Raw genomic sequence first — 15,523 nt, 5'->3', positions numbered from 1 at the left:
TTGCCAAGGGAAACACCGTGAGACAGGGCAGGACTTTTAGGATTGTCCCTCTCAGACTGTGTGCTGTGTGGGGCTGGCACTGCTCAGGGTCATTGTCACTCTGTTTGGTCAGTCTCCAAAAGGAAAGAGGCACCAGTTTTGGGAGGTTCCCCAGGGTGTGATGCCCACGTCATGTATTCATAATCTTTCCACCTTCCTTTCCATTCCTGCTGGGAACTGGGGGAATGCTAGGGCTGGGGGAGGATTTTGGCTTCTTCCTGCTTRTAGCACATCTGCATGACCTTCAGAAAAGCAACAAGAGTGTGACCTTTGAGGGTAATAATGTCAGCAGGTTCGAGGTTTGTGAGTGTAAGTAACTCCTAAGAAAATGTGAACAAGGAGTTTATCTCAAAGTTGTTCCTCTGTCCCTGTTAAGTCCTCATTTCCCCCTCAAAAGAGGAATTTAAATCCAACTCCCAGGTGTTAGTGCAGGGTGAGAGGGAGGTGGTGAGTTGGACAGGTTAAATGCAGCTGAAAAATCCCACAGTCCATCACCAGCCTGATTTAGGAAATGTGCTTGTTTTTACTTCAGCTTTTCAGTAAGGATGTGGTCCCTAAAAAGCTGCTTCCCAGGAACCCTCCCTTTAACAATCAGCTAATTAATGGCCTTGTTATCTGTCAGCTTTCTCCTGTGTGCTGCAAAAGCTTCTGGGGGAGGGCTGCAGCCAAAGAATGACAACGTTTTCCATCCTGCTCACCCCCACCCCGTGCTGGGCTTCCTGCCATCCCCARTTAAGCTCCAGTGCCTTGCCTTGCAGTTATCATGGAAAGCAGGAGCAAAGGGCCACCGAGAGTCACCGTTCCCTCCCTGCCTCTATTGCACTGACAGATGTCTGGCTTGGGAACAGCACAGCCCTATCTCCATCAGAGCTTTTTCACTGGACAGGGATTAAGTCACAGCAGTTCTTAAGCCAAGTGAGGAAAAAGACAATGCTGGGGATGATCACCGGCGCTGACAGGAAGGAGTGTGGATGGGGATGTGCTTTCCTGACCTCCTTCAGTGCAGAGAAACTTCTTTATTTAGCTTTGTTCTTCCTAAGAAACTGCCTCTTCCTGTGGTGGAGGAGCACGTAGGTAGWAAATAAACACGTGGAGGAGGAAGCCTGTAGGTAACAGAGGGGACATCCCTGCTGGAATCCACGTTCTCTGCACAGAGCCTGTTCTGGGATGTCCCAGAGCTGGTCAGAAAGAAGACAGAAGATGGAAGCTGAAGTGAAGCTGTTGAGGATTATGGACATTCAGTGAAATCGTTTTATTTTCTTACCTTCAACCCCTCTGTCTTTCAGACCCAGGGAGCTGGGGTTGTTCACCTGGAGAAGAGAAGGCTCCAGGGAGACCTTCCAGCCCCTTGCAGTGCCTAAAGGGGCACCAGGAGAGATGGAGAGGGACTGGGGACAAGGGCCTGGAGYGACAGGACACAGGGAATGGCTTCCCACTGACAGAGGGCAGGGTTAGATGGCATAGTGGGAAAGAATTCTCTCTGTGAGTGTGGTGAGGTGCTGGCACAGGATGCCCARAGAAGCTGTGTGGGGCAGTGAAGAATATAATGGTTAACAAAAGCATMGGCAGGCTCACTTCTCCTGTGGGCCAAGTGGTGGCTGGGCTTTAGCAGGGCTTTGCTTGTCCTGTGAGTGTGTTATCTGCTTACAGAGCTCAATCAGCTTACGAAAGCCGAGCTGGTTGGGCTTACGCAAGGTCTGGGCAGCCCAAACCTGTCCAAACGCTTGGACCCTCAGAAGTCCATGGATCTGAGAGCCAGGGGATGCTGGACCTGCCARAGTTTCCTTTGCTGGAAGCCTTTGTTTCATGTAGGGTGTTGGGCTTCACCTTTTCTTGTCTGGGGATCTCCTTGGAGTGGCTGTGTCCCAGGCAGTGTCTGCAATTCTCTGCTATCTCCACCAGTCCCACTCATTTTCTTTGTGATTGTTTCTTATCTATTTTTATAGTTCATTATCTGCCCTTTTTTTTTCCTTTTCCTTATTTCTTCAATTTCTTCCTCATCCCTTACTTGTCTGCTCACCTTCCTCCATTCMCTCACAGACCTCCTCTCTCTCACTCCTACCACTGCCATGTGTTTTTCCTCCTCCCTTTCCTCTTCTTCCTTCCTCAGATTCACTTCATTCCTAAAACCCAAAACAAAATCAAGCTCTTGGGGAGAATGGGAGTGGGAAGAACCCAAACCATGGTGGATTAGCCCTATGAGCAGGGAATGGGAAGCTCCAGAAGCTTTTGAAGGCAAGGCTGCCACAGTTTTGCCAGCTTTATACCAGATATTTACTGTATTCTTCAACTTCTCGACATAGCCAAGTCATCTGTCTCCAGAAAATGATCATAAGCTGTAATCAAACCATCTTTGACAGGAAAAACTTCCCAAGCAGCGATATCCTCTGTGCTTGTGAGAGCACTGTGCACCCTGTGGCATGATGTGAATGAGAAGGTGACACGTTCTGGACAAAAAAAGTCATTAATAATATGTGCTGCATTTCTGAGAGGCATCTTTTGAAAGCTTTCCTGTGTTGAAAGATTCTTCTTGAGGTTTTTTTCTTTTTTTTTTTTCTGTGGAAATGAAGAGCCATGATGCAATTGCAGGCTCTTCTGACAGAATTGCAGACAGAAATAGAGGTCTGCTCCAGGCAGCTACAAGCAGAGGGCTGAAGTGGATGATGTTTCCTTGACTTGTAAGTGGAAAACTGGGGTTAAAAAAAAATACCAGGAATATCTTCTTCAAAGAAGAGTCATTTGTTACAAGGGATTTTTCTAGTGACTCCTGGTGGAAGGTTCAGAGATGTCATTGTTTTCCATGGATCTCTACCTGTCCTGTGCTCAACAGGTAAAATATGTGCGCGTACAGAATTCCCGTGCTGTGCTCATCACTTCCTGTTTTTCATGGCACAACAGAAAAATAGATCTGAAACTCAATTCCCCTCTCTGGTGGATTCTTTCTCAATAATGGAGAGGGTGGAAGGGCTGGTTTCGGGTTAGAGCAACCTGGGATCACACCTGGGACACGGAGATGGGAGAAGAGCTGGTGGTGCTTATCAGATGTGGGGAATGATGTGGGTTCTGCTGGGAGGAGAAGGCGATCTGAACACGGGATTGGGATGGGTGAGAGAGCATCCTGCTGGCAGCCACGTGGCCCATCCTTGTGCCCTGTCTCTAACAGGTCTATAACCTGACTCAGGAGTTCTTCCAACGAGGTAAACCAGTCAATGCTGAGAGCCAGAACAGTGTGGGCGTCTTCACACGGGACGTCGTGCGCAAACGCGTCAAGGCCGACCCGGATGACACGGAGGCCGTCAAGAGGCTGAAACTGGCCATGATCCAGCAGTACCTGAAGGTATGTGTGCACATCATTGGGGTTTTTGTTTTCRTTTAAACTGTGAGCAAACAAATTATGAACCTCGTGAACCTGGCTGAGCCTYGCCCAGCCCTGGGAAATTGCTTTCTGTACTCTCTTGCGGTTTGTGTTTATATTGATGATTTTTTCCTTCTGAGGCAGATCTGAAGACAGTGGGCTGCAAGCAATAATGCCTTTACTCTTTTTCCCCTCACCTTAAAATCCCGAGTTTCTTAATGGAAGAGACTTCCCTAGGCCTTGTTAAATTTTCTGGTGTGATTTAGTGCTTTTTTTACCACCTGAAGCTACTCTATTGTCAGGTTCTTTTAGTAATGTCTTATCTTGTGACTTACACCTGCACCCCCTGATCCCACCTGAGTGTTTTCTACCTCTCAGAGATCAGAAAAAAATGTAATTTTGAYATTGGTAATTTGCTGAAGAAATCCCCAGAAAGCGCTTTGAAGGTAAAGCAGTAAAATCCAGGATAGATTGTAAAAAATCATTTTTCCACATAGTACTTTTTATCTCCTTGGTGCYTTGGCTAAATGAGTTCTCTGTGGGATGAGGACTTAATGCAGCATCAAGCACTCCAAGAGTAAAGTGTATCAGTCATTTCTGTTTCAATTAGAATCACTTAAAAGCTTCTGMAATGAGGCAGGGGAGGCAAGCAGCACTTTGTCATGTGAGGAAGTGAATGGTGTTCACTATTTATTTGGTGGGAAGATAAACCAAAGAGGAATAAAGACCTAAAGAGTCTCACAGGAGATTTGTGATAAAGCTGAGGTTTGAACCCTGGTGTCCTGAGCCTGATACCTCAGTGTCCTCACTCAAAACCTCCTATCACAGGGTGTCTCCATGTAAAGCCCAGTTATTTATTGTGTTATCCATGCAGACAGGGTTAAGTCATTGGATACAGCTCTGATTTTCCTCGTGGTTTCTTCTGCGGTTGCCCCAGGCTACCACAATCAGAGCTGTTTCTGCAAGTCTTGCAAATCCCCTCTCATGCAAATACCTGAGAACAACAAAGCTTCTCATACTTAAAACTATCAGATGACAGAGCGGGGATTAACCTGTCTCGGGTTAGAGTCTCGGTTGTTGCTTATTTTTCCCCCTGGCATTTTGCCTTCGTGGTTGAAAGAATCAAACAGCCCCCAGTGTTTAACTTTAAAGGGAGGAGTGCCTTGTTGGAGCATCCAGACAGGATGAGCATCCTGCTGCGTGCCCTGGGGTGCAGGGTTTGTGTTGTGTGACCCTGGGGAGCACTGGGCACTGCTCACTCTGGGGTAGAACATGGGTTTTCACTCAGCCTCCACTGGAGGGACAGGGRAAGCTCCTGTTTGTCCCTGCTGTCCCTGCTTCAGACCTGACTCATTTGCTTGATCCCAGCACAGGGTGCTCCACAGAGAGAGGGTCTTCCAAACACAGTAATTCAAGTGTGGAAAGGCCTGGAAAATAGGTCACAGGGTGAGGCAAGAAATTGTAATATTCCCCAAAATGCTTGGACAATTACAGTGCGCCAGTGATTGTGACGGCCGGGTGATGTGAAGATTTTAAGATCACTGTGTCCCGTGCATCAGGATTATCATTAGAGGCTTATCACAAGACAGGCCAAACATCCTGCCTTTGTTCCAGGGATTGTTGGGAGCTACRGCTCTGCCTGATACTCCTCCAAACATTACCCAACAGGTTAATGAGTCTAAAGCTTTGGTAATCACAGCAAACACACGTGTCTCTCGCATCTCGGCATTTCCCTTTTCTGTCTCCTTCAGTTCCTCCTGTGCCGGGTCCTCTCACCTCGGGTGGATTGTTAGCTGGCTGATTGCTGATTGTTTGACAGCATGCTGAAAGCTGCAGGCAGCACAAAGAGCTGCCAAAAGTTTTTGGTGGCTCCTTGTGGRAACGTTTATTAGGATTGGAATGAGGGTCTGATTAACGCAGCTCCAGGGTCTGCTGTAGGACCATCAGGCAGCTGGTCCCTGGCCAGTGCAAGGGGTCTTAAAAGATAGAAAACAATCAGAACTGTAACCAGAGCTGTGCAGAAGCAAAGATATTGTGGAATTACAAATTCACAGAATGGTTTGAATGGGTTGAAAGAGACCTTAAAGCCCATCCAGTTCCACCTCCTGCCATGGGCAGGGACACCTTCCACTATCCTAGGCTGCTCTGTCCAACCTTGAAAACACTTCCAGGGATCCAGGGGCAGCCACAGCTTCTCTGGGCAGCCTGTGCCAGGGCCTCACCACCTGCACAGTAAAGAATTCCTTCTTAATACTTAATCTGATTCTACCCTCAGTCTAAAGCCATAATTTTCTCCTATCACTCCACGGCCTTGTCCAAAGTCCCTCTCCAGCTCTCTTGTAGCACCTTTAGGCACTGAAAGGTGTCAGGAGATCTTCCCATAACCTTCCTTTTTCCAGGCTGAGGAGCCCCAGCTCTCAGCCTGTCTCCAGAGCAGAGGAGCTCCAGCCCTCTGATCTCTAAACTCTGGATGGTGAAGCTCAACCTCATTACCATGACAAAATGGTTTCTTTGGTGGCAGAAAAAGTCTAAGGATTGATATTTGTCAGATCCTATGGCCAAGCATTTCTCTACTAGCAAAGCCAACATGGTTTCAGAGTGGGATTCAGCACTCTCATGCAACTCCCCTGTGCTCCTTCAACGTTTTCGGTGGCTAAAGGAGTTGCTCTGTGGCAATGTTGCTTTTGTGTTGCTTTTCCTTAGGTAGAGAGTTGTGAGAGCAGCTCCCACAGCATGGATGAAGTCTCGCTGAGTGAATTCGGGGAATGGACCGAAATCCCCGGGGCTCATCACGTCATTCCTTGTGGTTTCATTAAAATCGTGGAGATTCTGGCYCGCTCCATTCCCAAGTCCGTCATTCAGCTCCGCAAGCCGGTCAAGTGCATCCACTGGAACCAGTCGGTCAGCAAGGAGATTGAGAGGGTGGCTGACCACAACAGTGACCTCCCCGAGGAGAACAAGGGCTCCAGTGTCTTCGTAGAGTGCGAGGACTGCGAGTTCATCCCAGCCGACCACGTCATTGTGACTGTGTCCCTGGGAGTCTTGAAGAARCGCCACGAGAGCCTGTTCCACCCCCGCCTGCCTGAGGAGAAGGTGATGGCCATTGAGAAACTGGGAATCAATACCACTGACAAGATCTTCCTGGAGTTTGAAGAGCCTTTCTGGAGCTCKGAATGCAACAGCATCCAGTTTGTCTGGGAAGATGAGGCGGAGAGCGAGAGCTTGACTTACCCCGAGGAGCTGTGGTACAAGAAGATCTGCAGCTTTGACGTGCTGTACCCACCAGAGAGGTACGGCCACGTCCTTAGTGGCTGGATCTGTGGAGARGAGGCTTTGATTATGGAGAAGTGTGATGATGAAACTGTGGCAGAAACCTGCACCGAAATGCTACGTAAATTTACAGGTCAGCAGCGCTCTGGTGGGAGAGGGAGCTTGGGGATGAGGGATTGAATAACCGTGAGGAAGGAAATGCTTTAAAGTCATTTTTAGTCCTTTGGCATTTTGTGTCCCTTTGAATGTGCGTGTGCTTCCAGTATAGCTCCTGCTTGGGTGTGCCTGAGAGCTATTTATACAGAGGGGCTGATAAACCAGCTCAGGAAGTGGTGGGCAGAAGTGCTGGAGGATTCCACATCCTCTGCTCCATTGAATCACAAATAACTCCTCAGCAGCTGAAGCTGTCGGGCTCTGAGGGCTGATCTCAGCTGTGGAAAGCTGCACAGCCCCTTCAGAAGTTGACTATGTTTAGATGAGCTGAGATGTGGTTGAATCACACCCCTGACTTCCATTCAATATCAGCTTTATGGAAATCTCAGTGATCTAAATTTCAAAAAATCTATTGATCTTGAGAGTTCCCATTTTTCTGGGTGCATCAGTGAAACCTTCCTGGACTTCACAGATTTCATGTTCTCTGATCACACATCACTTTAAGGGCAGCAGTTGGACCAAGGCAGATTTTGGGTGTATTATACTGAAAAATCTAGATGAAATTACCTAAAGTAATAATACTTGGATGCAGGTCTTCAGTTTTGTTTAGTTGTCTTAATCTCTAGAGGTCACACATGTTCCCAAAGACAGGGATTTTTTTATTGGCAGAGGTTTTTGACATCCTCTGATGGGAGACACTGCAAGTGCAGGTGTAAGATAGTAACACTGAAAGAAACAGTGGTGGACTTATTAACAGTCTTGGAATCAGGGTTTTGAATTTACACAGAATTATAAGCAGTTATAAGAGCAGCATCCTCCAGGATTAGGTGTGGTTTATGCTGTTTTAGACATGGCTCCTGTGGTTAAATGATATCTATTTTCCTGCTAGCTCATGGTAACCCTGTCTCAGCACTCGGTGGGTTTCCAGCCTTTCTTCTTGTCCATGGATCTCCAGCCAGTTGGAGAAATTTGYCTTTATAAGTGCAGCTTTCCCCTGTCCTTACTGACCACTGGCTACCAACAACRTGGASATCCAGAGAAKCACAAAATCACAGAATATCCTGAGCTGGAAGGGRCCCATCAGSATCAYTGAGTCCAGCTCCTGGCCCTGCACAGGACACCCCAACAATCCYACYCTGTGYCTGAGAGCACTGTTCAAAAGCTGCTTGAGCTCAGGCAGGCTTGGTGCTGTGAACTTTCCCTGGGGACCCTGTTCATGCTTCTGGGTGAAGAACCTTTTSCTGAAAGGGCCCTGGAATCTGAGGATTTCCTGCATAACTGGCTACAGCCAGAAGAGGTTTTAGGTTTTACCTCTCTCTCCAGAAACCACAGGGTAGACTCTGGATTCAAAAGCTCTGATTCAGTGCCCAAACTTACACCCTTGTTTCAGCTGTGCCTCCTGAGCTCTTTGTGCTCAGGGGTGTTGGGGTGTCCCTGTGTGCCATTTTCCCCCTGACCTCAGCTCTACACAGGCTTAGCAGGAGGCTTTTCTCTCATAGGCCAAGTTGTTGCAGTTCTGAGTGTACAAACAACCTTCTTAGTTGCAGCTTTTCTTGCTTAAGACCTCTTAAAAAAACATCCAAAACCCACTTGCATTAATCAGTGGGAATTTGGCTCTTTGAGTCTGTTGTAGTTTGGCACACAGGAGTTGGCTCTCCTTCCTTCTCAGGCTTCTTCACAGTTACAATTTGCGTGTGTTGGATGTTCCTGCTTTCCTCCCAGGATGGAAATGTGCTGGCTCTGGGCCGTGGGGCTGTGCTGCAGTTGCTGTTCCAGCTGATGCTGCACCTGGTCACTGTCCATCAGGCTCTTCCACAGGGCTAATCCCAGGTTAGCTCTGCCTGGAGAATTCCCGACTGGATTTACCAGGGCCTTGCCCTGCTTTGAGCATTTTSTGCATCAGCTGAGAAGTGGCTTTGCAGCTGCTCTGAACTGTGAGAGGAAAACCTGTTCTTGGAGCACCCAACACAACCTGTTCCACTTTCCAAAACCCCTTGTTTGCAGAAAACCTTTTTGCACATCTTGCAGGATTCCCTGGCTGAGGGAGATGGGTTTATCCTGTTACCCCTGCTCCCGTTTTCCCTAGAGGCTCCCAGAAGGAGCAAAACCTCTGTGCTGATCTGGGCTGGGTGCCAGGCTGGCTGAAATAACAGAAGTGTGCTCAGCTCTCTGTGCACCTCCTGTTGTCTCTGCTGATCTGTTCAGGGGGAGTGTGGGAGGGGATTAGACCAGCAGCCTGCTCCCTGTGATGCACCTACAGCCACATCTGAGCACTTTTGCACTCCTCTGGTCCAGTTACCACCCCCCAGCGCAGCTCTGAAAGCCTTTCCCARCCCTCAAATTCACACAAGTCTGCTAACCAAGCTAGGAAATGAGYCCTACCAGGATCCTGATCTCTGTTCATAGCATGGATCTTCCATAAAGCAGCTCAGATCTTCCACACCTCCCTTGGTGCTCTCTGACACCTTCTAAAGCAGCTTTTCTCCACTGAGTATAGAGGGAGCCTTCTGTTCAGTAATGGAGTAGATACTTTGAGCCTTTTAATGCTCCCTTTGCCTTTTGTGGCTTTCATGTTCTGGGTGTGAAGTCCCCCATCCTTTCACTCTTCTGAKAAAGAATTAAAGCATTACCAGGTGGGTTTCCATCCTTTCACTATGTTTTCCCACTCTGTTGCTYGTGGTGGCCTTTCCTTTGGCTTCAGGGTGTGTTGTACCAGTTTTAAGTTAAACCCATTCTTTTAGGCTCACACTGAGAATCTCTCTGAGAACTGACCTTGAATTTCCCTCGCAGGCCAATGTTGGGGATTATCTGGCTTTGCTGTGAAAAGCTCTGAGGATTGTTCTAACCTAAGAACCGCCAGCAATTACTGCTTTTCACAACTGGATGGTGAAAAGCAGTGTCTTCCAAATCTGATTAAATGGAATACCTCAGAGCAATTAGGAGCCTTGCTCTGCCTTCTTTGKTGGATAAGCTCCCAGAGTTAGAAGCCAGAGGCTCCCTGCTGCAGGGATCACTGGAGCCTGTCAGACTGCAGCTGGAGATGCCCTGAGTTGTCCTCTCCAATCTCCAGCCATTTTTCTTGGAGGGGAATAGATAGTTTTAGGTACTGCATCACATCTCCCAGCCCCATAGGGATTGTAGTCACTAGTGTGGKGGGTGGTATCCACATCATCCCTTGATGGAATGTTAAATCCCTGTTCTCAGGTAGGCAAATAAATTTGGGTACCTTAATTTACATGGATCAGTTGATTTTATGATAATTCAATCAGCCCCATAACCAATAAACTTCTGTAGCCACACCTCCCAGGAGCTGAATTAAAAAGGGATTGTGTGRGGCATGTGGAGTTACCTTCCATAGCTTCATCAGTGGAAATCTGTGGCGTAAAGGGTGAAGGCTAAGATMCTTTTTTTAGCCATGTAATCTCCCTTTTGACAGTGGAAACTGAGAAGTTTCCACATCTGTGTTGTTACTTTTCTCTGTAGACAAAGGCACATCTACCCTGCTGAAGAGCAGAATGAGAAAGTCCAGTTAAAGTCCAGCTGAAGTTTCTTGAAGGACTGTGGCTCTCAGACGTTGTAGTTTTTGTCTTCAGCAGCTCAAAATCAGAGCTTGTGTTCTGTGTTCCTATCTGACCTTCAGCCAAAATCCCCCTCTGGGTCTCCTGATTTTCCTTTTAGAAACAGCTGCTTGCATTAAAAGTTGCAGAAATGCAGAGYTCAGGGGCACAATTTCTGCACAGTGGACACTTGGGTGTAGCTGACATGGCCTGATGTGCTGGAGACCCTGGAAGGAGCTCACAGGAATGGATGTGGATATGGAAAYRCACAYCAGCTAYGGAAGAGACAYCTCCAGGCCACTGCAGAGACTCCTRTTTGCAGCCCCCTGGTTCTTGGGCAGTGCAGTAGGATGGGTTGCACCCTTGGCCCTGCTTGGGGATGTTGTCTGACAGCTTCCATGGTGTGTTCTCCTGGGCTTTCTCACAGCCCTCAAAAATAAAACACGAATTAAATAACTTATTTCCTTGACACGTCTGAGAGCTCCCTGTTCTCAGACTCCCTTGGGCTTTCCACTTCCAGGCATTCCTGCTTTGAAGAGTCTTGCAGGAACATATTTTAGAGGCCTTTGTTATGCAAAGCTGTTACTCCTGAAACAACACTGGTTTGTAGGATGTGTTTTGTTTGTGGGATATATTTATTTGCTAGTCCATGCCATATTTTGATCTGGGGCCTGGTTATAAATAGTTCACAGTGTACCCTGGGCAGGCCATCCTGTGCTCCATTCCAGCCCTGTATCCCACAGCTCAGCCTGACAGGATGCTCCTAAAAGCAGAAGCTTAACCAGGACCTGCTCTTGATTTTAAGGAATTGAAGGCATTGCTAAATAATAGTTTAGGACAAGTAAATAATGCAGTGCCTAACCAGTGTTTACATTTGGATGTCTCCCTCCATAAGGTGGGATGAAGAAGGGGAATTTGGATTGTCTCACAGCAAGCTGAACRTTGTCACAGTCAGAGTCTAAAGCAGCCATAGGGTCTGTGTGTGATGTGAGCATCTCAAAACTCTTCTTGTGCTGACAGTCTCTTGGGATCATGGGATCATTTAGGCTGGAAAAGCCCTTTARGRTCATCAATCCCAGCTGTTCCCCCAGCACTGCCAAGGCCACCACTGACCATGTCCCCAAGTGCCACATCCACAGGGCTTTTAAATCCCTCCAGGAATGGGGACTCCACTACTTCCCTGTGCAGCTGTGCCAGGGCTGGACAGCCCTTTCCATGAAGAATAATGGAATGATTTGGGTTGGAAGGGACCTTGAAGACGTTTAGTTCCCATCCTTCTCCTTTGGTGGATTAGATGCAACTCAGAAAGCTTTAAACTCAACCCAAGTAGCTGAACCTTGCCTGGATAATGGGGTGTTGGCTCAAGGGTGGATCTTTGCTCCTGCAGAGGGAATTTCTCTACATTGCAATTCTCCATGTCCCCCCTTTGCTCTCCTGCCGAACTGGATATGATCACAGAACTCCAGCAAGAGAAGTGACACTGAGATGGTCCAAAACCARCGTAGCAAGAGGATCTCTGAAGTGTGACTCTGTGTACCTGAGGCTCTTRTGCCACCAGCTGGTGGGCTGCAGTCCTGGATCCCATGTGCTCCCGGGCTCTTTGGGATGAGGATAGTGGCTGATGATCACCCTGTCATTGGTGCATTCTTCACCTCTAGGTCCCACATCCTCTTARCAATGGAAATCCTACAGTGATCTAGAAATCCTACTTCCAGCCTCAAAAACCTTCTTTCCATGCCTTATGCATTAAATAAAGAGGGTCCTCTTGGATTTTAGGTTGATTTGAGGGCAACTATATGGGCAGCTGTTAGAACAAGTTAGTAGAGGTTTTGAGACTTTCCTGAAAGGTTTGTCAGTGCCCCCACATAATGAGGATTTGCCTTCTAACATACTCCTYTCCTCTTTGGAGGCACATCTCTCTCACAAGACTATCTGAACACCCAGTTCAGTCAATTAAATTGGGCAGTCAATCAAACACCTACATTTTGGTGAGATCAATCATATCCTTGATTACCACCAGGCTCCCCAGTGCAAATGAGACCAGAAGATGCTTTGTATTTTCAACCAGACTGTGTCCAGATTTCCCAGTCTTTCAGGAACCTAGTTTAATCATGTAATCATTTCCAAAATAAATCACAGAATCATTTAAGTAGGAAAAGGCCTCTATTGTCATCAAGTCCAATCTGTGACCAATCTCCACCTTGTCACCCAGCTCAGAGCACTGAGTGCCATGTCCAGTCGTTCCTTGGATACCTCCAGGGAAAATGGAAGAGCTGAGAGTAAAAGGGAGGCAGTTTTTGTTACATAAATGGTTGGAACTCAGTAATGGAAGAAAGATCTGATTTGGGGGCTCTGCTGGGATAGATGTGCAATAAATCAGATGGAATTCCTGTCACCCACACCTTGTGCAGGCACTGTCCTCTTTCCTCTTGGACACAATCTGACTTTTTGCCTTCTGCTTTCCACGCAGGGAACCCAAACATTCCGAAACCTCGCCGGATCCTGCGGTCCTCCTGGGGCAGCAACCCCTACTTCCGTGGATCCTACTCCTACACCCAAGTTGGGTCCAGTGGGGCCGACGTGGAGAAACTTGCAAAACCACTGCCTTATGCTGAGAGCTCCAAAACTCCTGTGAGTATGGCCCAGATGGGATCTGGGGCAGTAAAACTGATGTGACACTGTGCAGCAGGATTTGCAGAGGGAGGTTGAAACAGAAAATCCCTGGTTTGGCCTTCAGTAGTGTGTTTTCCCTTTTTTTGGTAATACGTGCCTCTCTGGACAAATGATGTGTAGAATTTTACCCCTCAAAGGTTTGGAATGCCAATGTCTCAGGGATTCCCACATCTCTCCCTGAATTTATCAAGAGTGCACATGTGCGTGACTGTTGGAATTGTGATGTCTGCATTTAATGACCATCAGCCTTATTGTTCAGTTCAGAATTCCTTAGGAAAGCACGTGTTAAATTAATCTGTTTTAAATATTAATATTATTATTAATATGACCCTGCTAATGTCTAGGTGTGAATRTGTCAGAGGAGCATATTAGGAAATCTTTCTGTGCTGGCAGTGCAGGCTGAGGGAGGCCCAATCCTTGTCAGGGTACGATGAATTTTATCCCCAGACACTGCCTTTGCTTTCTGAGTTCAGCAAGGAAAGCTGGAGTGCACATGGAGATGGTTACACAGCTGAGGAACACATTAAGCCAAACTCACCCCATCATTCAGGGTTATGTGTCCAAATCCAAAGGCTGATGAAAATGCAGCCTCCAAGCAGCTGCCCAGTCCATTTCCTCCACTAGAGTGTGGCCCCAGCAGAAATAATGTAATTCAGCACAGAAACCTACTTTAAAAAACCCAGAAGCAGCTTTAGGAATCTTTYTGTGTAGTTCCCAGAGAAATCCTCCCAGAAATCCTTCAAATCTGAGTTGGAGTTCTAGCAAGCGGTTGGTGTAAGAGATAAAACTGTGTCTCACCTCTGGGTTTTGAGCCATGACTGTTTTCCCTTGAAAATGTACTCCAGAAGCAAAATTCCCTTAATGCCTAAAAGGCTGAAGTATAATTTAGGGGATCAAAGGGAGGAGATGATCAGGTGCTCTGTGCCTCATTCAGGGTTGTTTAAGGTTTTTGGAGCTGGTTCCTGTCCTTGTGGTGCACCATGTGGGGATTTTGAGAACCAGCGCTTCAAACAGATGGATGCCCCATCCCTGGAAGKGTTCCAGACCAGGCTGGACAGAGCTTGGAGTGATTTAGRGGAAGGTGTCCCTACCCATGGCAGGGGGTGGAACTGGATGATCTTTAAGGTCCCTTCCACCCCATTCTGTGTGGGAGGACACAGAAAGTTTGTCTCTTTTAGCCTCCTGCCTGCTTCCCAGTGAGTTTTGCTGATCTGTCCCTTTTTTGCTGTGCCCTGCAGCCCATGCAGGTGATGTTTTCAGGGGAGGCCACTCACAGGAAGTATTACTCCACGACCCACGGTGCTGTGCTCTCTGGGCAGAGGGARGCTGCTCGGCTCATCGAGATGTACCAGGACCTGCTGCAGTGCCGGACCTGAGGGAGCCCTGCCTGACTGCCACCACCTCCCAAATCCTCCTGCAAGGTGTGTGGAGGGGTTTCTSTTTTATTTCAGTTCGCAGTAGAACAGCCTTTTATCTTTTCTATTAAAATAAATAAAAATAATAAATAAAAAGTCCTAATTGTTAAAAATGTTAGTCATCRATAGCTTCATTTCCATGTGCTGTATTGTTAACAGGGAAGGGTGCTCCTTTGGTCTGGTAAACTGTTTCTCTGTCATTTTAATTCTAATTTCACTTTTGGTGCCTATCATGTTTTGGTTTTTTTTTTTCTTTCTGTATTGTAAGTGCCTTCTATACTAAAATAAATGTTGTAATAAAAAGACTGGGTGCTGTGGTACTTCCTGGACACTTCACTTGGTAACTTTCAGCTCTTTTATGCAAAATTACAAAAATAGGTTTTTCTTATCTTCCTACGAAATTTGGAGTAGGAGGAAAATAGCTTGAAAACAGGTTAAAAATGCATTACACAAACGGTGTTTTTATGGAAGAATCTCTCAGAATTGGGGATTTCCTTGTCTACCAATACAATCCTGACCAAAGAAGTCTGGTTACGGCAGAAATGACAGCACTGTGGTCGAGGCTGCCAGAGCTCCAAGAGTGTTTGGACAACTCTCTCAGGCAGAGGGTGAGGTTCTTTGGATGTCCTGTGCAGGACCAGGAGTAGGTTTAGGTGATTCTTGTGGGTCCCTCCTAACTCCAAACAGCCCCTGGACCGTGCAAATGTGTGTCAGTAATTCCAGATGTTAGTGACTCTCAAGGTTTTGTCTGGATCTTGTGRAAGTTGCCATCTGGAACAAGGAAAAGCTTTTTTTTTTTTTTAACTTAGATTAATTATGTTCTTCTTTAAAGTCAGCTGAACACAATGTAGCCATCAGCATAGTTTAAAGCTGTCTAAACAGTTTCCAAAAATAAAAGTTTTCAGGGTGAAGAYGATGGGTGTTTAGCCACTGCCTTATCTCCCTGCGTTCTGTTTCTCCATSTGGCTGGCTGCTGGCCAGGGCTTCGTGTGAGGAGTGAGGGATGTGTCTGCTTTGGCATCTGCTGCCCCGTGTGAAGCCTCTGTTCCCTCTTTGTGTGT

General features: G+C 47.1%; 1 protein-coding gene across 2 annotated transcripts in view; it reads left to right on the top strand.

Annotated features, from left to right (window-relative positions):
- SMOX (spermine oxidase) overlaps positions 1-14,545 on the top strand; it is a 58,276-nt gene extending 43,731 nt beyond the window's left edge. For both annotated transcript variants that reach the window (XM_057369306.1, XM_057369305.1), the window contains exons 4-7: positions 3,203-3,376; positions 6,098-6,797; positions 12,845-13,005; positions 14,286-14,545. In XM_057369306.1, coding sequence (XP_057225289.1) covers positions 3,203-3,376; positions 6,098-6,797; positions 12,845-13,005; positions 14,286-14,423 — 1,173 coding nt within the window. In that variant the 3' untranslated portion in view covers positions 14,424-14,545. The remainder of the gene's footprint in view (positions 1-3,202; positions 3,377-6,097; positions 6,798-12,844; positions 13,006-14,285) is intronic.
- Positions 14,546-15,523: the final 978 nt, after the last annotated feature.

This window comes from Malurus melanocephalus, unplaced genomic scaffold (genome assembly GCF_030028575.1).
Source record: "Malurus melanocephalus ecotype Western Australia unplaced genomic scaffold, MMel_1.1 scaffold_107, whole genome shotgun sequence".
Taxonomy (NCBI): Eukaryota; Metazoa; Chordata; class Aves; order Passeriformes; family Maluridae; genus Malurus; species Malurus melanocephalus.
Note: the sequence above shows the minus strand (reverse complement) of the source record. Positions and strands in the feature narration are given on the sequence as shown.